Below are 23,301 nucleotides of genomic sequence, written 5' to 3' on the forward strand. Positions count from 1 at the left end.
CCAACCTGCATCAGCTGCATGCAAGGCAAATGCCCTACTTGCTGTACTATCATGCTAGTGCTTCTGCTTCAATTTTTAAAACTTCATATGTCAAAAACAGGCTGTTTGTCCAGACTCTTCAAAATGTCAGCTGTGGACCAGAGCAAACACTGGGCAGTCTAGAGCATGATTTGCATGTGGGGGACCAGGGTTTTATGCCTGGTACCTCATGGTCCCCCGGCATGAGCAGGAATGAGCCCTGAGTACCGCCTGCTCTGGCACCAAAAAAAAAAAAAATAGGGAAAGTGGGACTGGAGTGATACTATAGCGACGGGTAGGACTTTTGCACATAACCAACCTGGGTTTGATCCCTGGAATCCCATATGGTCCCCTGAGCACTGCCAGGAGTAATTCCTGAGTGCAGAGCCAGGAGGAACCCCTGAACATTGCTGAGTGTCACCTAAAAAGCCATAAAAGGGGGGAGAAAAAGTCCAGTGTGGTGGGCACGGGGTGTGGGTTGTGGTGGTAGAAAAAAATTTCAGGGACTGGGACCATAGCGCAGCGGGGAGGGCGCTGGCCTTGCACCAGGCCGGCCCGGGTTCAATCCTGACATCCCATAAGGTCCTCCAAGCACTGCCAGGCGTCATTCCTGAGTGCAGAGCCAGGAGTAAACCCTGAGCTGCTGGGTATGACTCTTAAAACAATAAAGCACAAACAAAAAGTTTAGTGTGGGGCCCGAGAGACAAGCAGGAAACCACCTGGAGTGATTTCTGAGTGCAGAGCCAGCAGTAACCCCTGAGCATCATCAGATGTGGCCCCCCAAACCGAAAAATAAAATAAAATGGAGGTGAAATAAAATCATGAGTCTTACGGTGCATGGGTCTGTATCACCCCCTCCAGTCGTTAAAAAGAAACCCACACCTCATGTAAGTACCAGGAAATTTGAGACTCGGACCTTTTTCTTTCTTTTTTTGTATTTCAAAATAAAAGCTATTTTTGTTTTTCTTTTTTTTTCATTGTTTTTGTTTTATACAAGAATTTATAGTAGTCACATAATAACTTATACAATGGAATCCACGTCTGCTCTTCATTTCTGTATTACTTTAAGTCCACGTATTCAGGCTACAGTCCCCAACATTGTTTCCTGATAAATAGATTACCACAGTTTGATCTAAATAGATATACTATATAGTGCTTGTCTCTGGGGAAAAATCAGATTTTAATATGCAAACTTTTATTTATATCATACAGAAATGGAAAAAACTACAGTAGGCACACATCCCAATCATGAGTTGATGATATCAACTCTTACTCTGTATATGAATATTTAAATGGTCTTAATTAAGATTTTATTTATGTGTGCACTTATGTTCACCTAAGACTCAGGCCTTTTTTTTTGGGTCACTCCCAGCAATGCATAGGGATTGCTCCTGGCTCTGCACTTAAGAATTACTCATGGCAGTGCTCGGGGGACCATATGGGATGCTGGGATTCGAACCCGGGTCAGCCACAAGCAAAGCAAACGCCCTACCTGCTATGCTATCACTCCAGCCCCAAGACTTGGACTTTTTTTTTTTTTTTGCTTTTTGTGTCACACCCGGTGATGCACAGGGGTTACTCCTGGCTCTGCACTCAGGAGTTACTCCTGGCGGTGCTCAGGGGACCATATGGGATGCTGGGAATCGAACCCGGGTCGGCTGTGTGCAAGGCAAACGCCCTACCCGCTGTGCTATCTCTCCAGCCCAACTTGGACCTATTTTATTGTCCAGAAAGTTCCTTTGTGCCCCCCCCCTTTTTTTTTTAATTTTTCTTTTTCAGTTATCCCCAGAGATACTCAGGGGTTACTCCTGGCTCTGCACTCAGGAATCCCTCCTGGAGGTGCTCAGGGGACACTATGGGATGCCAGGGATCGAACCCGGGTCAGGCGCATGCAAGGCAGATGCCCTCCCCGCTGTGCCATCATCCTCCAACCCCTTGGGTCCCTTCTTGACCAGGATCCCTGCCCTCGGGCCAGTGCTGCTCTGGCCTCTCTCACCCCACGTTCCCTGGTCCAGCTGTCTTCCTGGTTCCAGGCTCCTTGCCTGCCGGTATGGGTGCGGGTGGCCGGTGCGGGGCAAGTCTGGCTGCGTGACGGGTCCCTCTGAGCAGCAGAAGCCCCCTCTCGGGACCCCACCCCCTCACGGCGCCGCCTCTGGCCCGCAGATGAGCTCCCCACACCGGAACACCGCACCCGCCTCCCTGAGCGAGTACGCCGTGCTGCCCGCCGGCTCGGAGGCCCACTGGGAGGTGGTGGAGCGCATCCTGTTCATCTACGCCAAGCTCAACCCCGGCATCGCCTACGTGCAGGGCATGAACGAGATAGTCGGGCCCCTCTACTACACCTTCGCCACCGACCCCAACAGCGAGTGGAAGGGTAAGCAGGCCCCGGATTCCCTGCCCGAGAGGCTGTGCGTGGGCCTGCACAAGAGCACAGCAGGGACGGTGTTCGCCGGGCACAAAACTGCCCAGGTTCTGTCACCAGTACCCCATAGGGGTCCTCGAGCTCCACCAGGAGTGACAGGAGTCGGCCCTGAGCCCCACGTGTGACCCCAAAATGAAATAAAAACAGTGAAGCGGCTGCCTGAGGCTGGTGGACACTGCGAGCTGATCTCGATCCTTGTCGGACCAGGGGTGTCTGGGTCTCGTCCCAGTGCCTTTCTGCCCGAAACGCTCTTGAGTGTTGAACCCTCTAGAATTTTTTTTTCTTTTTGGGTCACATTCTTTGCTCTGAACTCAAGAATTACTCCTGACAGTGCTCGGGTGATCATATGGGATGCCGGGGATGGAACCCGGATCAGCTGCGTTCAAGACAGACTTGCCCAATCCACTGTGCTATTGCTCCTGCCCCGAATGTTGACTCTTGATGCTATCTCAATCATTTGTGTGTTGGGTGTTTGATTAGGGTCACCCCTGGTGATTCTTGGGAACCTTGTGGTCCCTGGGAATAGAACCCTGGTCTCCTGCAGGCAGCGTTGATGCTGGGGTATCTCCTGGGCCCCGAGACTTGTGACTGTATCCCTGGTACAGACAGGGAGATACCCTCGTCGCCATCAGAGCAAGAGGCAGGAATCAGGCTGTGACACAGGAACCCCCTCTCGTCTCCCAGATCACGGGGTGTGCAGGGAGGGCACAAAGGGGCATCTGGAGAGCTGGAGCAAGGGGGAGCGGGGATGCCGGGGGGCCCTTCCCGAGGAGACCCGCCCTGCCTCTTGCAGAGCACGCGGAGGCTGACACCTTCTTCTGCTTCACCAACCTCATGGCCGAGATCCGGGATAACTTCATCAAGAGCCTGGATGACTCGCAGTGCGGCATCATCTACAAGATGGAGAAGGTCTACTCCACGCTGAAGGAGAGGGACGTGGAGCTCTACCTGCGGCTGGTGAGTGCGCACAGGCTCCGGGGGAAGCAGGAACGCCCCTCAGATGGCTTTTTGGGGTTTTTTTGTTTGTTTGTTTTTGGCTTTTTGGGTCACACCCGGCAATGCACAGGGGTTACTCCTGGCTCTGCACTCAGGAATTACTCCAGGTGGTGCTTGGGGGACCACATGGGATGCTGGGAATCGAACCCAGGTCAGCCGCGTGCAAGACAAATGCCCTCCCCACTGTGCTATTGCTCCAGCCGCCTCAGATCACTTTTTGAATGACTGAATGACACTCCCTGCTCACTTCAGGGAACATAGCAGTGAAAATTGAACAGACGTAGATACTTGTTTGGGGCCAGAGAGACCCAGTGGGAAGGGCATGTGTCTCGCACTCGGCTCACTTTGGTTCGTCTCTGAGACCCCCCACCATGACCCTGCCAAGGTCCTGAGGCCTGCTGAGAGTGATTCCTGAGCACAAAGCCAGGAGTAAGTAAGGCCTGAGCACTGTCAGGTGTGGCCCCAGAAAAAAGTTTTTGCACAGGAAAGTAATCCATACATTTTCTGGGTTTGGGGCCACACCCCACGGTGCCCAGGACTTACTTTTATTCATTTATTTAGTTTTGCCTTTTTGGGTCATACCCGGCGATGTTCAGGGATTCCTCCTGACTCTGCACTCAGGAATTACTCCTGGCAGTGCTCAGGGAACCATATGGGATGCTGGGATTCGAACCTGGATCGGCCCGCATGCAAGGCAAACGCCCTCCCCGCTGTGCTACTGCTCCAGCCCCAACGGGATCATCTTTGTACTGTGCTTTGCTTTGCGGGGAGCAGTTGGCCCTCACACGGCGCTCAGGGACTCCTGGCTCTGTGCTCAGGGTCCCTCCTTGCCAGGCTCCCGGCACTGTTGCACCGAGCGTGGCCACGTGGCACGCAGACGCCTCCCCGTCCTGCCCCCGCCGCCGTGCGGCCAACACGTTGCTCTCACTCTCTCCGCAGCAAGAGCAGAACATCAAGCCCCAGTTCTTCGCCTTCCGCTGGCTGACGCTGCTGCTGTCCCAGGAGTTCCTGCTCCCCGACGTCATCCGGATCTGGGACTCCCTCTTCGCCGATGACAGCCGCTTCGACTTCCTGCTCCTGGTCTGCTGCGCCATGCTCATGTGAGCCCTGTGGGGGGCGAGGGGCTGGGGGGGGCCCCGGGTGGGGTGCTCCTCCCTGCCCGAGGTTCTGGGTCCCAGCGGCTCCTGCTCGTTCCTCAGCCTGATCCGGGAGCAGCTGCTGGAGGGAGATTTCACCGTCAACATGCGGCTGCTGCAGGTAAAGCCTGCGGGCTCCCCTGCCCCCCCCCAGCCACGCCCACGCCCAGGCACCCCACCCTGTGGTCACTGCCGCTGACCCCAGTGTGACTGCTGTCCCCTCATTGAACCTGGACACAGCCGCATCAGGCCCAGGTCTCAGCAGTCTGGGCCGTGGATTCAGACTGGGCAGGGAGGCCCAGGCGCGGCCCCCGGTCGGACGCCCTGTGTTCTGTGGCCTTCGTGTGCTGCCGGGGTGGTCGCCTTAGCATCTGAGCACCGTCAGGGCGGAACTCGGCCATGGGTGGTGGCCCGTGTTCAGAAAGCGGGGTGGTGGCCGGAGCGATGGCACAGTGGGGGGGGGGAGGGGCGTGGGTCTTCCGAGCAGCCCCAGGGGTGATTCCTGAGTGGTGTAGAGCCAGGAGTAACCCCTCAGCATCACCAGGTGTGGTCCAGCAACCAAAGCCAAAACAAGACAAATTGGAATTGGGGGGCCAAAGTGCTAGTGCAGGGGGGAGAGCACCTGCCTTGATGAAGTCGAACCAGGTTACATCCCTGGCACACACGTCGTGTCCTGAGCTCTGCCAGGAGTCAGCCCTGAGCACAGAGCCAGGAGTGAGACCTGAGTGCAGAGCCGGGAGTCAGCCCTGAGCACAGAACTGGGAGTCAGCCCTGAGCACAGAGCCAGGAGTGACCCCTGAGCGCAGAGCCAGGAGTGATCCCTGAGTACAGAGTCGGGAGTGACCCCTGAGCATCACCACCCAAAAAGCCCCCCCACACCAAAAAAAAAAAAAAGCGTGACTAGTGGGGACAGAGTGACAGTTCCTGGCTTGGATCCTGGCTCAGATCTCCAGCACCGCCGGGCGTGGTCCCCAAGCAGGCGTGTGCGGCCCCAGGTCCAGGCTGCCGTGGGTCCTGTCAGGTGGGCTGAGTCCTCAGGGTTGGCCTGGCCGAGGCTGTCTGACCCATCGACTTGGTCTGTAAAATGGGCCTCGTGACGGTCACCCTTTCCTCAGGCCGTCAAGGGGACCCGGGGGCTTACTGCTGGCCAGTGTCTCACCCCACTGGCTTGTGACATGGAGCCAAGGGGTTGTTCGTATAGAGGGCAGGGGGGTGGCCCGGCTAGGCCCAGCCCTAAGAGAGTTGAGAGCCATTGATGGGGAGGGGGGGTTGCAGTGGGGTGTTTTTTTTTTTTCTTTTTGGGTCACATCCAGCTATACTCAGGAGTTACTCCTGGCTCTGCACTCAGGAATTACTCCTGGCGGTGCTCGAGGACCACATGGGATGCCGGGAATTGAACCCTGGTCGGCTGCATGCAAGGCAGACGCCCTCCCTGCTGGACTGTGGGATTTTTTTTTTTGTACTGGGGGTTTGGGCCGCTTTGGGCTTGGGGCTAGTCGGTCACCTGTCCCCAGCGCCAGAGTCCAGTGGCATGGCTGGAGGGGTGAAGAGGGCTCGCGGGGGGCTGTCACGGCTTTGCCTCTGGCAGGACTACCCCATCGCTGACGTCTGCCGCATCCTGCAGAAGGCCAAGGAGCTGCAAGACACGAAGTAGCAGGGTCGCCCCCAGGTTTGGACGAGAAGCCGCCACCCCCGGGCCCCAGGCTGGGCCCACAGCCCAGGGAAGCTGCAGCGCCGGTTCCTTCTCGGGGCCAGGGGCCGTCCCGCCTGCCCCGCCTGGCTGCAGGGAGGCCCCTCCTGCCTCCATTCTGCCCTCCTGCCTCCTGCTGGGGCGCCCTCCTGGGGAGGAGGGGGGACGCCGAGAGGAGCGAGGCAGTGGGTGCAGCTGGTGTCTCTCCCCAGAATGTGGGTGCGTGTGGGGTGTATGCACACGTGGACGTACGTTGGGGGGCGACTCCGGCCCCCGCAGGTCTCTCGTCTCTATCCCTCTGTTATCCCCTTCTTCCTCTCTCGGCGTGTGACTGTGGCCATCTCCCGTGTGCTCTGCCATCTCTCTTGGGGTGCCTTATCCCCGGCCTCCCTGATACCTCCTGCTCCGTGACCCCCAGACTCTGGGAGGATTCCGGCCCGGCCTCTGGCCCTGCTCCTGCCACCCACAAGGGGCCCCAGGAGCTCCTGGGCTTGGGGCCTCTGCTCCTTTGTGCCCAGGATGAGGAGAGGTGAGGGCACAGAAGGGCGGGGGGTCAGGCTCACCTCAGCACGGGGTGTTTATGTGTGGGTGTCCCATACAGCCAGTGCCCAGGGTGCCAGCCTGGGCTGGGCTTGGAGTGTGTGTGTCCCCGGAGGCAGAAGGCGGCGCGGGCCCCCTGGCTGGTCATTGCCGGGCCAGGGGGTGGCACGGCGGGCAGGCCGAGGCGGGCGGGTCGTGTCCCGATCCGATGTTCGTTCCGAGGCTGGCAGCCGCCGAGATGCCCTCTGCCCCCGCTGGTGCTGTTGGGGCCTCCTGTACTTGCCTGGGTACCGCTGTCTCTCCCGACACAGTATTGGCACATTTTCCCTATTTATTTCTATTTCTGGTTATTTATTGGCAGGTTGGCCCCTGCTAGCCTTGAGGCCGAGGGTGGATTGGGGTCCCCGGAAGGAGAAACGATTATCCCTGCTGCCTGCGGGCCCCACTGTTGATTTCCTTCCTGTGTCCTGCCTCAGGGACCGTCGTGGTCTTGCTGGTGCTGTGGGGACGGGTGGGACATCTTGCTTGGCCCAAGTGGCAGGGGAACCGTGGGGACCCTCACCAGTGCCCGGACACACCTTCCCGCCGGCCACGCCCCCCCTTAGCCCAGGACTTGTCAGCTGGTGGTCCTGTCCTGCCTGAACCCCTTCAGAGTCTGATGCTGATGCTGGGACCCCAGCAGGCACTGCCCAGACCCCTGCTGCATTCCCTCTTGCCTGTCCCCCCACTTCCGTTTTTGGGGCCATACTACTTGAATCCCCGCGTTGCATTTGCGTGCCGTTCTGCGTTCACCGTCGGGTGAAGGTTGGAGGCACCGGGACCAGGCCTGGGTTAGACTGCTCAGGGGAGGCGCTGGAGGACAGGGTCGCCCTGGGGGTCCTCCCTCCCCACCCACCCCCGCACGCCCTCCAGAGCCTCCAACATTTCATTTGCTTTCTTTCCCTACCCCCATGTTCTGTTTCTGGAATCAATGCCGTCTAGACAAATTGTCTTTAATAAATCACGTGTTCTTTGCCGTGTGTGTTGGTTCTTTCGGAATGACAGAGCCCTTGGGGGCAAGGGGCACAGGACATGGCCAGGCGGGTCTCAGAGCAACCAGCCAGCCTTCTGCCCACTCAGCGCTGTGCTCGATGCAGGGGCAGGGGGTGCGGAGCAAGTCCCTGACGTCATAGATTCTGGGAAAATGGCAGAACTCGCTCATTTTTGCAGATGTTGCTCTAAATTCCCTCTCTGTCACCCTCTTGCACTCTAGGTGTGTGCCTTGTCCCCGCTCCGTGTTAGGTGATGAGCAAGTTGCTGTATGATTTTAAAAGACTTCCAGTGGGGGGGGGGGCGCTGGAGCAATAGCACAGCGGGTAGGGCGTTTGCCTTGCACGCGGACGACCCGGGTTCGATTCCCAGCATCCCATGTGGTCCCATGAGCACCACCAGGAGTAATTTCTGAGTGCAGAGCCAGGAGTAACCCCTGTGCATCACCGGGTGTGACCCAAAAAGCAAAAAACAAAAATACTTCCAGTGGGGCCAGAAGAGTAGTGCAGTGGGTCAGGCCTGGCACATGGCCCCGGCTCTTGCAGCAAGACCAGGAGTGATCCGTGAGCCCAGAGTCAGTCCCTGAGCACTGCTGGGAGCCCCCCCCCCCCAATAAATAAATAAAGTACCTTAAACTTCTATGGACTGGAGCAGCAACCTTACCCTTGTCTCCTTTTCTACACGTTCCAGAACCAGTGGTGGCCATGCAGAGCCATAGACCAGCAGTTATCCTTGAGGCAGACCAGTTTTCAGCTTTTCTGTACCTGTGTCCATGGGTGAAGAATGCTGGGCTAGAGTCCTGTTCGTCCAGTGGACTGTGGACTGTCCCACGTGGGTCCCCACTTTCGAATGTTTCACTTATCCTAGCCTCCAGCACTGGAAAATTGCTTGTAGGAATCCTCTTCTGATTGATTTCCTCAGCACCCACCCTAAGTGGGTGCAAAAGGGCTTTGGATTTGTGTTTTGGGGCCATACCTGGTGATACCCAAGGGTTACTCTTGCCTCTACACTCAAGGTCTATTCCTGGGGGTGCGGGGGGCACCATCTATCCCAGGTTGGCAGGGTGCAAGGCAAACACCCTAATTGCTCTGGTACCAAGTTCACTTTTTTTTGGGAGGGGGGTGTTTGCTTTTTGGGTCACACCTGGCAATGCACTCAGGAATTACTCCTGGCGGTGTTGGGGGACCATATGGGATGCTGGGAATCGAACCGGGTCAGCCGCGTGCAAGGCAAACGCCCTCCCCGCTGTGCTATTGCTCCAGTCCCCCAAGTTCACTTTTTAGAAAATGTTTTTCGGGGGAGTGGGACCTTCCCCAAAGGTAGCCTGGCCACTCCCTGCCCTGTTGGGGGTGGAGGGGAGGTGACGGTTTAGTGATCGGGCCTAATTGTGCTGGAGGCACAAGGACCGCACCTTGCAGTGCTGAGGACCAAACTCAGCCCATTGCCAGGTGCAGCAGCCTTTTGTGCTGTCTAACACAGTCCATATCAGTTGTGTGTGTGTGTGTATGTGTTGCTCAGGATTGAACCCAGGACCTCACATGTATGGCAAGCGTTCTGCCACTGAGTCACATCCTGGGCACTGTCGACCTTACTTTGTGCGTGTGGCCAATGAGAGCACAGGGATTAAGGTTCTTTACTCGCATGTGGTCAACCCCAGGTCAATGCCTGACACTGCGCTGCCCCCCCTCCCCCCCCCCCGAACATGGCAGAGAGCAAGCTCCAAGCAGAAATTCAGCACCACCAGGGGTGGACCAGCCCCTCCACACAGCAATTTTTTTTTTGTCAGTACCGAGATTCAAACTGGGTTCACATGCGTGTAAGTCATCTTAACTGTTATATGGACCTTATTTTGGAAGGAGAGTCCATCCCTCCTGAGTATTTGGGAGCTGCACCTGGATCTCTGCTTGGAGATCGCTCAGGGGACCATGTGGCACCAGGGTCAGTGGTGGACACTCGGGCCTCTGCAGAGCATGTGTGCGGCCCTTTGAGCCATCTCTGCCCCCCGTATGAGCCTTGTTAAAGCTTCCCGAGCACAACTGTCTAGCTGCTTCCTGGAAGCGAGCAGCTCCCGTCCCCAGCAGAGCACACGCGGCCTGCATCCTTCTCCTGCTGGGTCTGACAGAAACGCTCTTTGCGGCCTCCCTAGAAGCGCTTGCGTTGTTGTAATTGTTGGACCCTTTGAGCTGTCCGAGCCCTGGGGTCTTGTTCTGCCAAGCAGGAGCTCCCTCTGGAGGCGCTCTAGAGGATTTCGTTATCAAAGTGCTGGAGAGCAGCTCTTCGGGCTCCTCGCTGCCCTTCCTAGGGGTGTCCGGAGTGGAGGGGGCCGGGGGAGGCGTGCCCCGGGGGCCGGCTCCCTGCAGTTCTTGGCCCACCCGGCTAGAGGGCCTGGTGATGCCCGGGCCAGACGTGCCAAGCTCCCCAGGGCACCCAGGTGGAGCTGGGGGCGACCAGTGGCGGGCCCGACCTTGTACGTTCAGGACCCCGGAGCTTGGTAGGGCGGGGTGTGGGGGCGTGGTCGGGGCGGGGCGTCGGCAGGGACGGGCCAATCAGCACCCAGAGCAGTGGCCCCGCCCCCAGCCCCCCAGGTCCTGAAAGGGCGAAGGGCACCAGGGCTCCGGCCGTCCTCTGTCGCGGTCACCCGCCCTTCGGAGGCCCGGACGCCCCCGCGCCTTGCTCCGCGCCCCCCGGGCCCCGTCCCCGCGGCGCGAGCCCCGTGCCCCCGCCCCCGACGCGGACAGCGCGGCCCCTTTAAGGGCCCGGCGGCGCGGACGCCCGGGGTCGCGGCGGTGCTGGGCTCGCGGCGCCTCGGTGCTCCCGGGTGCTGGCGGGCCGCTCGGTCACCATGCGGGCGCTGCGCGGCCGGGTGGCGCTGGCGCTGGCGGTGGGCGCGGGGCTGGGCGCGGCGGCCGAGGGCTGGCGGCGGCGGCGCGGGGAGGACGCGCGGGCCGAGGGGCTGCTGCGGCGGCTGCCCGTGCTGCCCGTGGCGGCGGCGGCGTCCGGCGTGCCCGCGCTGCCCGGGGCCCCGGCCGGCGAGCTGGCCAAGTACGGGCTGCCGGGGCTGGCGCAGCTCAAGAGCCGCGACTCGTACGTGCTCTGCTACGACCCGCGCACCCGCGGCGCGCTCTGGGTGCTGGAGCAGCTGCGGCCCGAGCGGCTGCGCGGCGACGGCGACCGGCGCGCCTGCGACTTCCGCGAGGACGACTCGGTGCACGCCTACCACCGCGCCACCAACGCCGACTACCGCGGCAGCGGCTTCGACCGCGGCCACCTGGCCGCCGCCGCCAACCACCGCTGGAGCCAGAAGGCCATGGACGACACCTTCTACCTGAGCAACGTGGCGCCCCAGGTAGGGCCCCGCCGCCCGCCCGGCCGGACCTCGCGTCCTCCCCGCCCGCGGGTCCTGCCGCCAGGTCCCTACGGTCCGTCACCCTGCTCGCCCGCGCCCGCCCGCCCGCAGCCCCGGGCCCCCCAGCCGTCCTGGCACACCGCTCTTCCCAGACTCTGCTGGGGGCTGGACGCGCCCACCAGCGCCCCACTGACACCACTTTTTGTTTGGGGACACAGCTGGCAGCGCTCGGGACTTGCTCCCGCCTCTGGGCTCAGGAATCACAGCCTGGCCGTGTTCAGGGGACCCTATGGGGTGCCAGGGGTTGAGCCTGGGTGGGCCATGTGCAAGGCGAGCATCCTCCCCGCTGTACTGTGGCTCCAAAATGTGCCTTGGAGGCTGGAGCTGTAGTACAGCAAGTTAGGACGTTTGCCTTGCATGCAGCCGACCCGGGTTCGATCCCCAGCATCCCCTATGGTCCCCCGAGCACCCCACCAGGAGTAATTCCTGAGTGCAGAGCCAGGAGAACCCGTGTGCATCGCCGGGTGTGACCCCCCAAAAAGTAACAACAACAATAAAAAAAAAATGTGTCTTGAAGACTCTTGGAAGCTGAGAAGTGCCTGGCCAGGTTTTAGGCTGCTGTTCTGTTTGTTCACTGCCGTGCTGAGGGGTAAACCTTCACTGCAAGGATCTACTCAACCACCCAGCCCTGCCCACCTGTCTGCCATCCTAGAAGTCAGCACTCTTTTTGTTTTGCTTTTTGGGTCACACCCAGGGATGCACAGGGGTTCCTCCTGGTTCTGCACTCAGGAACCACTCCTGGTGGTGCTTGGGGGACCCTATGGGATGCTGGGAATCGAACCCAGTCAGCTGCGTGCAAGGCAAACGCTTTACCCACTGTGCTATCCAGCCCCGAAGTTAGCACTCTTAAGCCTCTCCAGGCTCACTCGTAACTGCTTTTCCTTGGAGCCCGAGCATTGCATGTGGGGGCCCCAGGCCTCTCCCCAATACCGCACAATCCCTGGAGCACAAGCCATGACTTTTGTCCTGAGCCTGCCCGCAGAGGGGGACGCTCCTCACTGAGCCCCACCCCTCCCACCAGGTGCCCCACCTCAACCAGAACGCCTGGAACAACCTGGAAAAGTACAGCCGCAGCCTGACCCGCAACTACCAGAACGTCTATGTCTGCACGGGGCCGCTGTTCCTGCCCAGGTGAGGCTGGGACGGGCCTTGGGTCCCGTCTGCCCCAGGCCCCGGCCCCCACTAGGGCTTTGAGGGCCCAAGGAGTCCGTCTCCCGGATTCTCACTTCTGCTGCAACTGCATCTCCTCTGGCTGAGGGCTCTGACCCCTCAGCCCTGGAGTCCAGCTCAGGGGATTCTCTGGCCTAATGGTGTGGTGGGGGAGGCCCTGAGGTGGCCACCATGTCCTGGGGTCCAGCACTGAAATGTGACAGCCCTCTAGAGTGCCCGCCCCCACCCCGAAACACAGCCTGATCCTGCATGGGGCCCACATTCAGAATGTTTTAGTCTGTTTCGTCCTGTTGTATTTATTGCTACTTCTCCCTCTGCCAGTCCCAGTGCTGAGTGGCGGGGGGACAGGGTAGGAGGGAGTGTTGGCCGTGCGGGCAGTAGGGCACAGAGACCCACACCAGCTAGAGGTCAAGTCAGGGAGGGCTGCCTAGAGGTGTGTGGGGAGGGCCCTAGGCCTGACCAGCCCTCAGTGACCCTGAGGCACCGTATGGCTGCAGGACGGAGGCTGATGGCAAGTCCTACGTGAAATACCAAGTCATCGGCAAGAACCACGTGGCAGTGCCCACACACTTCTTCAAAGTCCTCATTCTGGAGTCGGCAGGCGGGCAGATCGAGCTCCGCTCCTACGTGATGCCCAATGCGCCCGTGGATGAGACCACCCCGCTGGAACGCTTCCTGGTGCCCATCGAGAGCATCGAGCGGGCATCTGGGCTGCTCTTCGTGCCAAACATCCTGGCACGGGCAGGCAACCTGAAGGCCATCACCGCGGGCAGCAAGTGAGGGCTGTGCCGGCCCAACCAGGAACTGAGAGGACATTAAAGGTGGCCGCTTCTCATGCGAGTCTCGCAGCGTCTGTCTCCGCTGTCCTGGGCTGGGCACCCGCCTGGGTAAGGCCGGGCTGCAGGGCGGCCAGGGAGATGAGGATGGCCTCCTGGAAGGGAGCGCAGAGACGGGCGGCCGGGGCGAAGGTCAGGCCCAATGCCAGGGCTGGACAGGGCCCCTGTGTGCTGCCATCTCCTCACGGCCCAGTGCCCAGACACAGCATCCCCTAGCGCCAGGAGCTGGACTCTCAGCTGCTGGCGTGAGGGCTGTCCTGCCCACCAGTCACCACACTGGACTTGTTTGTTCAGGGGGGCCGCACCTGGTGATGCTCAGGTCACTCCTAGCTGTGCTCAGGGACCACATGGGGTGCAAGGATTGAACCCGGGTCAGCTGTGCACAAGGCAAACATACTACCCACTGTACTGTCTCTCCGGCCCCCACCTTTTTTGAGGGAAAATGAGTCCACATCCAGAAGTACTCGGGGTTCCTCCCAAGGGACCCTGCAGTGCTGAGGCTTGAGTCCAGGTCACCAGCATGCGAAGCCGGCACACAAATCCCTTGGACAGTCCCCGGGTCCTGCCTTGGGTTCTTTCTGAGGGGTAGGCACCTCCCGGTGGTTCTCGGCCAGTCACACTGGCAGTTTCAGTGCAGGGGCCAAGTGTGGCCCTACAGTGCCACCACCTGTCTGGCGATGCTCAGGGGACCAGGTTGTGTACCAGGGATGGGACCTGGCTCAGCTGCAGGCCAGTCTGTGCCTTAACCCCCGGGGAGGGGGGCGGGGCACACCCAGCCGTGGTGGCACTGAGGTCCGACCCCGGGACTCTGCATCTGCTCTACCACTCGGTGCATCTGAGCACCCCAAAGTCTTTGCCCATCCGCTCTGTTCCCGCTGCACAGCCTCTGCATTGTTTGGGGCGCTAGCTGCTGGGCCGGGCCTCACCTCTGTGCGGATAGTGCGGCTGCCCTGGTCGGGGCAGGTGTTCACGTACAGGTCAAAGAGGACGCTGGGTTCCGCCACGTCCAGGTTGGGGTCCGCATCGACAGCCGCTTCCAGCCCCTGCAGGCCCCCAAAGACCACCAGGGCATGCCTGGCACCCACAGGAGAGTGTCAGGGCCACTCTGACTCTCAGCGCCCCATCCTGTGTCCCCAAGAGCCCCCGTGGTACAGCTCTGCCCCCTCCAGACTGACTCCGGGTCCCAGGCTGCACCCACCGGAAGTTGGGCAGCTGGGCGGAGGCCACGCTCGAGCCGCGCTCCGACGTGCCGATGGTCAGGTCATACCCGTCCTGGAAGGGGGCCTCGGCGAACACCGCACCTGGGGGTGAGACCAGCTCTGTGCAGGGGGAAGCCTGATCCCCAAGCCCCAGGGAGTTTGGCTGTGCATGAGGGATGGGGGGGTCAGAGAAGGGGCGATCCGCAAGGGAGCCCCTCCCCCCACTGTTCCAGGCAGGGCTGAGAATGTGCCTCTGATCTCTCAGATCCTGGGGACCCCCGTTCCCAGCCGCGGGGATGGGCGCAGTGCTTACTGAGGCAGGAGGCCAGTCGCACGGTGTAGCCCCAGTAGAGACCTGCCTTGGCGCGGGGGTCCTGCGAGGACACGACCTTGCCGCGGTAGTTCTTGCACTCTGGGTGGGGGAGAGGAAAGCAAAGGTGTGAACAGGAGCCGGGGAGCCACCCGCGCCCTCTCCATCCACCCCGCCAGCTTCCAGGTACCTGGGAGCTGCTTCGGGTCCAGCCGCACGGTCACCCGGAGTCCCGGCTCCAGGTTCCGGTCAATCTTCACTTCCTGGGGAGAAGCCAGACACGGGGCTGTTCCCTGTGCGACTAGCAGGAGACACCCGGGCCTGCGCACAGGTGAGTGTGGGCGCAGAGTCCCCAAGAAGGGGCCATGGGGCGGCGGGGCAGGCACCTGCCCTGCATGTGGCTGGCCTGAGTTCCATCCCCGGCTTCCCATCAGGACTCAGCCCCCCCTCAAGGGCCAAGAATAATCCCAGAGCATTGCTGGGTGTGGCCCCAAAACAGCAAAACCCAGCCACGGTTCAATCCTCAGCATCCCACAGGGTCCCCCAAGCACTGCCAGGAGTAAGCCATGAGACCCAAAGATAAAGAGAGAGATAAAGGCCCTCCCGTTGATCGTCGATTTGCTTGAGCGGGCCCAGTAACGTCTCCATTGGAGACTGTTGTTACTGTGTCTGGCATATCAAATACTCTCGGTAGCTTGCCGGGCTCTCCGAGAGGGGCGGAGGAATCGAACTCGGGTCGGCCATGTTGGCCGCTTGTAAGGCGAACGCCCTACCCGCTGTGCTACCACTCCAGCCCAAAACAAACAAAAATTTTAAACGTCGACGGAGGTAGAGAGAACGGGGTAAAAGCACTGGCCTGGCCTGTGCCAACCAGGACTCAAGCCTGGTCCCAACACGGAGCCCTCGCACAGCCCAAACAGGTGATTCGGGGAGGGGTGCAGAGTCCGTGGCTAGCAGCGCGAGGCCGAGCTCCACTCCCACGCAGAGCTGGGAACTAGCTGCCGGCTGTCCCCTGGGGGCTGAGGGAGCCAGGACTCACACCCCAGCCGCTGTCCCGGCCCCACCGCCCCTTCCTACCTTCCTCAGACCACAGTTGACAAAGGAGCCGTGGCCGGGCCGGGTGGGCCTGTCCACCACGACGCCCTCTCGGAACTCGGCCTCCTCGTCCTGCCGCACGTGGTGAGGGCTGTCCAGGGGGTTCAGGAGGCCTGTGGGGGGAAAGGGAGGAAGAGCCAGGAGGATGCTGGGAGGCGCCCCAGCCCCCAGCCTGCCACCAGGGACGGGACTGACCCCCAGGCTCACCCGCGAACTGCAGGTCCTGGTGCTTGGGGAAGAAGGCCTTTCTCAGGTACCTGGGAAAGAAGAGGCGATCAGGGGATCCCCGGGGAGCTGACCCCTCAGCCCCCGCTCAGGGCAGGCAGACACTCGCTTCGCTTCCGTACTGGGGACACTCCAGGTACTGCAGGATCCGGGCAAGCTGCACGCATGCCTGCCCCTTCTTCCCGACGCCCCGGAATTCCCCCTCCACGGTCCTGGGGGGGAAGAGAGAGACGGGGGCTCAAGAGCCGCAAGGGGCCACTCCTGGGGCTCCCCTGCCCCCCAGCCCAGCTTGGGATGAGTGCATGTGCTCCCCGACCCCCACCCCGGGCGCAGGGTGAGTGTGTGGGCCCCCCAACCCCCATCCCGGGGTGAGTGCGTGGGCTCCCCGAGCCCCGGCCACCTCTCACTTGCTATCCTGGCCTTCTTCATCGAACACCACGATCTCGTCCACCCGGAAAATGGTGCAGGCCCTGGCCACCTGGCCAGCCAGGTAGGTGCGGAGCTCTGGGGACTGGGCATTATCCAGGATGGAGCCCGGCAGGGCCACGCTCAGCGTGTAGGGTCGCCCTGGGGGTGGGGTTCGGGGAGGCAGGGGGGATGTCAGGCAGCATCAGAGGCGAAGTCAGACTCCAAACTCAGGTTCCGTGTTTCTGGTTCTACTCCTCACAATGCTCGGGGTCGGCACTCGGGCGCCCACACGCCCTGCAGGTGCTCCAGCCCCTTCAGTGGACCCTGGCCCCAGGCCCGTGGATTCTAAGCTGAGCAAAACAGACCAAACTACCCACAGCTGGTCTCAACCCAGGAACAAATGGACTGAAGGGTCCCTGGCTCGGGCAGGGTGGCACCCCGGTCCCAACCAAGGCGCTGGCTCTGGCCCCAAGGCCAACCTGCACAGAGCAAGACGCTGTGATCCGGAAGTGTCTCCCAAGGTGGGCGACACTGCAGGGGGGCAGAGACACTACAGTGACCATGGGGAGGGGTGATGGCAGGACAATGAGGGGCGCCTTCTGCTTGCTTCAAGGTCAGTGTAGGGCAAGACAGAGCGTGGGGTGGAGGGGATTGGATCTCCACATTGCATGGTCCCCTGAACACCCCCAGGAGTGAGCCCTAAACACCTCAGACATGGCCCAACCCTCCCCACTCAAAAAATCCCACGAGGGGCTGGAGCAATAGCACAGGGGAGAGGGCATTTGCCTTCGCGCGGCGCACCTGGGTGTGATCCCTGGCGTCCCATATGGACCCCCGAGCACTGCCAGGAGTCATTCCTGAGTGCAGAGCCAGGAGGAAACCCTGAGCATCTTTGGGTATGACCCAAAAAGCAAAAAAAAAAAAAAAAAAAAAACCACGATAGCTACGACCCTGTCATGAAGAAGAAAGGATGAAAGATGAAGTTCTGGGCACACAATCCCGCATCCGGACGCTGCCCGCCCTAGGCAGGAGGTCCAGGCTGCCTTCTCTGGACCTTGGTTTCCCCAGCAGCTGGCCAGGCCTGCTCACCGCGGTCGTCCCTCTGGGCAGCCGCCTCCTCCTCCTGCTGGCGCCTCGCCTGCTCCTCCTGAGCCCGCTGACGCTCCAGCTTCTTCATCAGTTTGAGGTCCTTCCATTTCTTTTGCTCCTCTTTCTCTGCATGAAAGGATATCCCGGTGGCCAAGGGACCAGGGAATGGCTCCTCCCTCTGCTCCGGCCCTGGGGGGGTAGCGGGCGGCCTCCTTCCTCTCCTCTGGGGGTATGTGGTGGGGAACCCAGAGAGGACAAGGGTTGGTGGCTCTCCCCAAGGTCCCGCCCTGCACCGGTGGCCTGGCGTGGCCGAGGTTGCTGGGACCATCACAGCGCCCACTCCACCCTGCTGAAAGCGCTCACTCACTCTGCTTCTTCCACTTCCGCCACTCAATCCTTTGGCCGTGTTCATTCTGGTGTGGGAAGAGGCACAGGAGAGAAACACTGAACTCCTGAGAGGGAAGGGAGCGCCCCCTCCCCCAAACAGGTACGGTGGGGAAGCCAGAAAACCTCCTCCCCACCCACCCATTACCCTAAGGTGCTGAACGATGCTGGTCTAGAGAGGGAGTACTGAAGAGTAAAGCTAACTGTTGGGCTTTTTTTCTTTTTTTGAATTTTGGGTCACACCCGGCGATGCACAGGGGTTACTCCTGGCTCTGAACTCAGGCGTTACTCCTGGCGGTGCTCAGGGGACCACATGGGATGCTGGGAATCGAACCCGGGTTGACCGCGTGCAAGGCAGACGCCCTCCCCGCTGTGCTATTGCTCCAGCCCAACTGTTGGGCTCTTACTATTTGATTTCATTTTATTTTTTGCGGGGGGGGGTGTCACATCCAATGGTGCTCGGCGATCACTCAGGCAAGGCGGGGCCCGGGGGACCCTGGGCGGAGCACGTTGCAAGCAAGCCCCGCGCGTGCTTGCTTTACCCGCTGTAGCCCCTCTCCCATCCGCCAGCCCTGAAGCGGCCTGCCGCCCCTCCACGGGGAGAAGAGAAGGAGGCACAGGTGCCCGGGTGGCCCCTGGGGCCGGGAAGGCCTCGGGGGCTGCGGGCGGCGGGACCCTCCAGCCGGCTCCGGCCGCACAACCCCGAGGCGCGCTGGGGCTTCCCCGCGCGGCGCCCACCGCCAGCGCCACCGGGCTCGGGAGGAGCGGGAGGGGGCGTGCGGACCCGCCAGGAATCGGGTCCTGCCGAACGTGCGGGGCCGGCTCGGGGGTGGGGGTGGGGGGGGAACCCGCGGCGCCCACCTACCGGACCGCACGGCCGCTTCCCAGCGCGCTCCGCCATGTTGGCCCCAGTCGGCCCCGCCCACCAATCAGACAGCGCTTCCGGTCACGCCCCCCTTCAGGACCGCCCAATAGGCGAGCCCCTAAGAGTCTGGGGGCGTGGCCTAGACACCGAGGCGGGAGGGTTGCAGCGAGAAGCTCCCGACTGGCTGTGGCTGCGAGGGCGGCTTACCCCAGGCAGTCTAGAGGCCAAGGTGCTTGCCTTGCAGGCGGCCCAGCTGGCTGGGCCTGGGTTCGAGCCCTACAGTCAGCAGTGACCCCGAGGCTCAAAGCCACGAGTGACTCTGAGCACAGCAAACACGAAAGCACACGCAAACAGGTCTTAAGACGCTAAATTGGGGCTGAACTGATAGCACAGCGGATAGGGCGTTTGCCTTGCACGTGGCCGGCCGGGGTTCGATTCCCAGCATCCCATATGGTCCCCTGAGCTACCACCAGGAGTAATTCCTGAGTGCAGAGCCAGGAGTAACCCCTGTGCATTGACCCAAAAAACCAACCCCCGCTCCCGCCAAAAAAAAAAAACGCTAAATCTCAGAGCATGATTTCATACACCCCCATGGTTGTCGGGGGCCACATGGGATGCCAGGGGTTGAACCAGGGTCACCTCTACGCAAGGCAAACACCCTACCTATGTATGCTCTGTACTATCTATCACTCTTGCCCCAAATACCCTTATTTTTATGAACATAGTGTTTTAGGGTGTTTTAGGGGCTGGGGAGATGGGACAGCAGGCAGGGTGTTTGCTTTATACACAGTTGACCCAGGTTTGATCCTCAGAATCCCCTATGGTCGTGAGTATGCCCTGAACACCACCAGGTGTGGCTTTAAAGAACAAAACGAATAATAATAATAATAATAATAATGTTTTACAAAGCTTGAGAGGTTGTGGCTGGAGAGACAGCACAGAGGTTAAGGTTCTTGCCTTACATGAGGCTGTGTCCTAACACTGTTCAAATTCAGGCACTGTATATTATCCCCAGAGCACTACCAGGAGAGACCCGTTAGCACAGAGCCAGTAGTAGTAGCTCTCCTGAGAACTTCTGGGTATGGGCACTCCAAAATGCTGGAATCATGGCTGAGAGGTTTCTCAAAGGGCCTGTAAAAAGGCTTTGCATACCCAAGAGCTGGGCTTGATCCAAGCAGCTGGGAGTAGCCACAGACCAAACCAAACAAAGAAGCTTGAAGTTTACATAATCCTATTCTTTGTGTTTTGTTTTTTAAGCCATACTGCTACTGCTCAGAGCATTTTCCTGGTTCTGTAGCTCAGAGATCTCTCCTGGCAGGACTCAGGGGACTGTATGTGGTACTGGGGATAGAATCTGGGTGGGCCACATGCAAGGCATGTGCTCCTGCTGTTGTACTATCTCTCTGGCCCCTAATCCTATTCTTTTTTTTTTTTTGCTTTTTTTTTGGGGGGGGGGTCACACCCGGCGACACACAGGGGTTACTCCTGGCTCATGCACTCAGGAATTACTCCTGGCGGTGCTCAAGGGACCATATGGGATGCTGGGAACCCAACCTGGGTCAGCCATATGCAAGGCAAACGCCCCACCCGCTGTGCTATTGCTCCAGCCCCTACTCCTATTCTTTTATAGAATTATTCATTTATTCTCCCTCCCCCAGCCCTGTATTCAGAAAAGGCTTTAAGGGAAGGGAAGCGAAGGGAGAGGAAAGAGAAGCACCCAGATTATGGGGTCTCTGGAGAAGAATTCCTCACTTACTTTTTTATTTTTGGAAGGGGGCACACCCCACTGTGCTCAGCCAACTGTACTCAGGACTTACTCCTGTCCATGCTTGCTGGGGGGTCCCTATTAGGTGCCAGGGATCGAACTGGGGTCTGCAGCATACAAGACAAGGGCCTCCACCCTGGTTCCTTCTCCGGCCCTAAAACCTCTTATTTCTGCGGCAGGCGTTCTTCCCCTGAGCTACCTTGGGACCTCTCCCTCCACCTTTTTTGGAGGGCCCACCCGCCATTGCTTGCAGTGCAGTGCTCAGGGGCCACGCCTGGTAATGGAGGGAGACTGTGTGGTGTTGGGGACTGAACCAAGGCTCCCACATGCAAAGCCTGTGCTCAAGCTCTCAAGCCACCCCCCGGTCCCCTTCATTGCTGTCAAAGATGTCTGGCGGTGGTACTGGAGCATTAGTCCCCCTATTCATCACTCCTTGCACATGTGTCTGTTGGGGGGTCTCTCTAGCTATGATGCTCACACATTATCTGCTTTGAGTGTCCATTGGGGGTGGCGGTGCTGGCCCCAGGGGTCACATTTCCTGGCGCAGGTGCTTGCATAGCTTTTAGGGGCCTCACACTTTAGTTGTGATGCCTCCAGAGGCCTGGAAATCTCCTACGGCGCTGGGGAGATCTGGGGGCACACAGCAGGAATGGGGGTTGAACTCGTGGCCTCTCATTGACAACACAGGTGCTCTGAGTCGCAGCGCTACCCCTGGGGTCTCACCATTCACTTTTATTATTTTTTGCTTTTTGGGTCCAAATTCCAGTAGGCAGGGGTCACACCCACCAACTGGCCCCCTGGCGCCGTGTAATCCCATCAGCGGCCAAGACTCTGAGACTATAAAAACCAGCTCCTGGAGGAAAAGAGTGCAGTCTCCTGTCCCCGCGCCTCGCTATTCCTCGCCGGGGCACTTGGAGGGGAGCGGGTTGAGCTTTCCTCCCCGCCCTGACCAGGGCCCCGGCAGCCGAAGACCTCCAGGACCAGCCACCACCATGCTGAGACCAATCTCCGCACACCTGAAGGTACCGGCAGAGGGACAAAGCCACGTGGGTTCCGGGGCCGAGATCTCCAAGCCTACTCGGATTGGAGTCGAGCATCCTCCACCCAGATCCTCCAAATTCCAGTAGGCGGGGGTCACACCCACCAACTGGCCCCCTGGCGCCGTGTAATCCCATCAGCGGCCAAGACTCTGAGACTATAAAAACCAGCTCCCAGAACCATCTTATTATGACATCTCATTCCTACTTTGACAAACTGGCAGGCTACCAAATGTAGCCTGCCCACACGGCAGAGTCTGGCAAACTCCCCGTGGCATACCCAATATGCCAAATACCAGTAACAATAATGGGTCTCATTCTCCTAAAGAGCCTTGAATATAACCTCAGGGCCAGGATGAAGGAGACGTTACTGGGGCCTGCTCGAGGCATGCAAGGCAAATGCCCTACCCGCTGTACTATCACTCCGGCCCACCATTCACCTTTTAAAGGACATTCGATCACTTCCAGCGTTGGACAATTGTGAATCAATTTGCTAGAGACATTCATGGTCAGGCTTTTGTACGGACAGGAATTTTCAGCCCATACCTTTCAGTTGGGTAGACAGGAGACAGCTCACTAAGGCAGTGTTTGTCTCCGTAAGGAATTGCCCAAACGGCTTCCAAAGTGGTTATTAAGTTTTGCATGCCTGCCAGCAGTGAATAAGAGATGCTTCGCTTGGTAAATTAATGAGTTGAGGCAATATTTATTCAATCAATAGGTATTTATTGAGAAGTATCTATTTGGAGCCAAACTGCCAGCATCGGGCGCCAGGGACCAGAGGGGTGATAGAAGATGCTATTCTGGAGCTCCCAATCCAGCAGAGATCAATTCCTAAGGGCAGGCATGCTGTCTTCCTGGAGGTGGTTCACTTCCCCCATCTCTCCTGCATCTGAGGCCCCATCAGATGCCTGCCAAGTCTCCTGTCTCCTGTCTCAGTTTGGCTGGTCAGGTCACTCAGGCAAAGATCTGCTGAGTCACCAACCCGAGTTGGGAGCAGATCTAGGTTGGCTATTATTCTTCTTGACAGGTGAGAGACCTCATCTGGCCAGACCGAGGGACAGAGACAAGTTAAAGGGAAGGAATAGGAGAAGCTTGTCCGTGCTATGGGATGGACCCTACAACCTCTGACCTCTGACGAGGCTGGGGTACAGCCTCACCCTGGGAGACGCTGAGCGGGATTTTAAGTTGTCTTGGGTGGGAAAAGGGAACAGAGACTGGTGGGCCGGTGTGCTGGGTCTGGCCTTCTGTTACCTGCAGGGATGGATGTGAGGGCACGTGGAATGCAGCCTGGTGGCTTCCTGTCGCCAGACAGGCCATAAATCCTGACTTCTGAGCTGTGGGGCAGGGAGAGCTTTGATTCTGGGAATGAGCTACTAGCTCATCAGTAGCTGCCCTTAGGCTCCGAGCAAACCTCACAATAATAATAATAATAGTAATAATGATAATAATTATTATTAGTTTGGTTTTGAGGCCATGCCCAGTGGTACTCAGGACTTAACTCTAGGCTCTGAGCTCAGAGATCACTCTTGGGAGGGCTAGGGGGACCCTATGGAGAGCCAGGGATCGAACCCAAGTTGGCTCTGTGCAAGGCAGGTGCCCTACCCGCTATGCTAGTGCTCTGGCTCCCCAAGTTATATTTCATTACACCCCATGTTCCCATCAACTCCCCCAATTCAATAAA

The 23,301-nt window shown here is 59.4% G+C and overlaps 3 protein-coding genes across 4 annotated transcripts in view; 2 read left to right on the plus strand and 1 right to left on the minus strand.

Moving 5' to 3' along the window:
- Window positions 1-6,267, plus strand: part of TBC1D13 (TBC1 domain family member 13) — a 99,476-nt gene extending 93,209 nt beyond the window's left edge. For both annotated transcript variants that reach the window (XM_056108809.1, XM_056108808.1), the window contains 5 exons: window positions 2,182-2,392; window positions 3,234-3,397; window positions 4,376-4,536; window positions 4,636-4,693; window positions 6,161-6,267. In XM_056108809.1, the coding sequence (XP_055964784.1) occupies window positions 2,182-2,392; window positions 3,234-3,397; window positions 4,376-4,536; window positions 4,636-4,693; window positions 6,161-6,226 (660 nt within the window). In that variant the 3' untranslated portion in view covers window positions 6,227-6,267. The remainder of the gene's footprint in view (window positions 1-2,181; window positions 2,393-3,233; window positions 3,398-4,375; window positions 4,537-4,635; window positions 4,694-6,160) is intronic.
- A 4,198-nt stretch (window positions 6,268-10,465) lies between these two features.
- On the plus strand, window positions 10,466-13,242 carry ENDOG (endonuclease G). The gene is made up of 3 exons (XM_056108816.1): window positions 10,466-11,177; window positions 12,259-12,368; window positions 12,905-13,242. The coding sequence occupies exons 1-3, from the start codon at window positions 10,674-10,676 to the stop codon at window positions 13,185-13,187; spliced, it is 897 nt and encodes a 298-aa protein (XP_055964791.1). The 5' UTR covers window positions 10,466-10,673; the 3' UTR covers window positions 13,188-13,242.
- Window positions 13,199-18,854, minus strand: SPOUT1 (SPOUT domain containing methyltransferase 1). Its single transcript, XM_056108918.1, has 12 exons — window positions 18,819-18,854; window positions 17,937-17,982; window positions 17,570-17,695; window positions 16,480-16,639; window positions 16,195-16,284; window positions 16,055-16,104; window positions 15,830-15,960; window positions 14,943-15,015; window positions 14,756-14,854; window positions 14,442-14,544; window positions 14,170-14,317; window positions 13,199-13,338 (listed from the first exon to the last, which is right to left on the minus strand). The coding sequence occupies exons 1-12, from the start codon at window positions 18,852-18,854 to the stop codon at window positions 13,240-13,242; spliced, it is 1,161 nt and encodes a 386-aa protein (XP_055964893.1). The 3' UTR covers window positions 13,199-13,239.
- Between the last annotated feature and the right edge of the window lie 4,447 nt (window positions 18,855-23,301).

Source organism: Sorex fumeus, unplaced genomic scaffold (genome assembly GCF_029834395.1).
Source record: "Sorex fumeus unplaced genomic scaffold, SorFum_2.1 ptg000233l, whole genome shotgun sequence".
Classification (NCBI taxonomy): Eukaryota; Metazoa; Chordata; class Mammalia; order Eulipotyphla; family Soricidae; genus Sorex; species Sorex fumeus.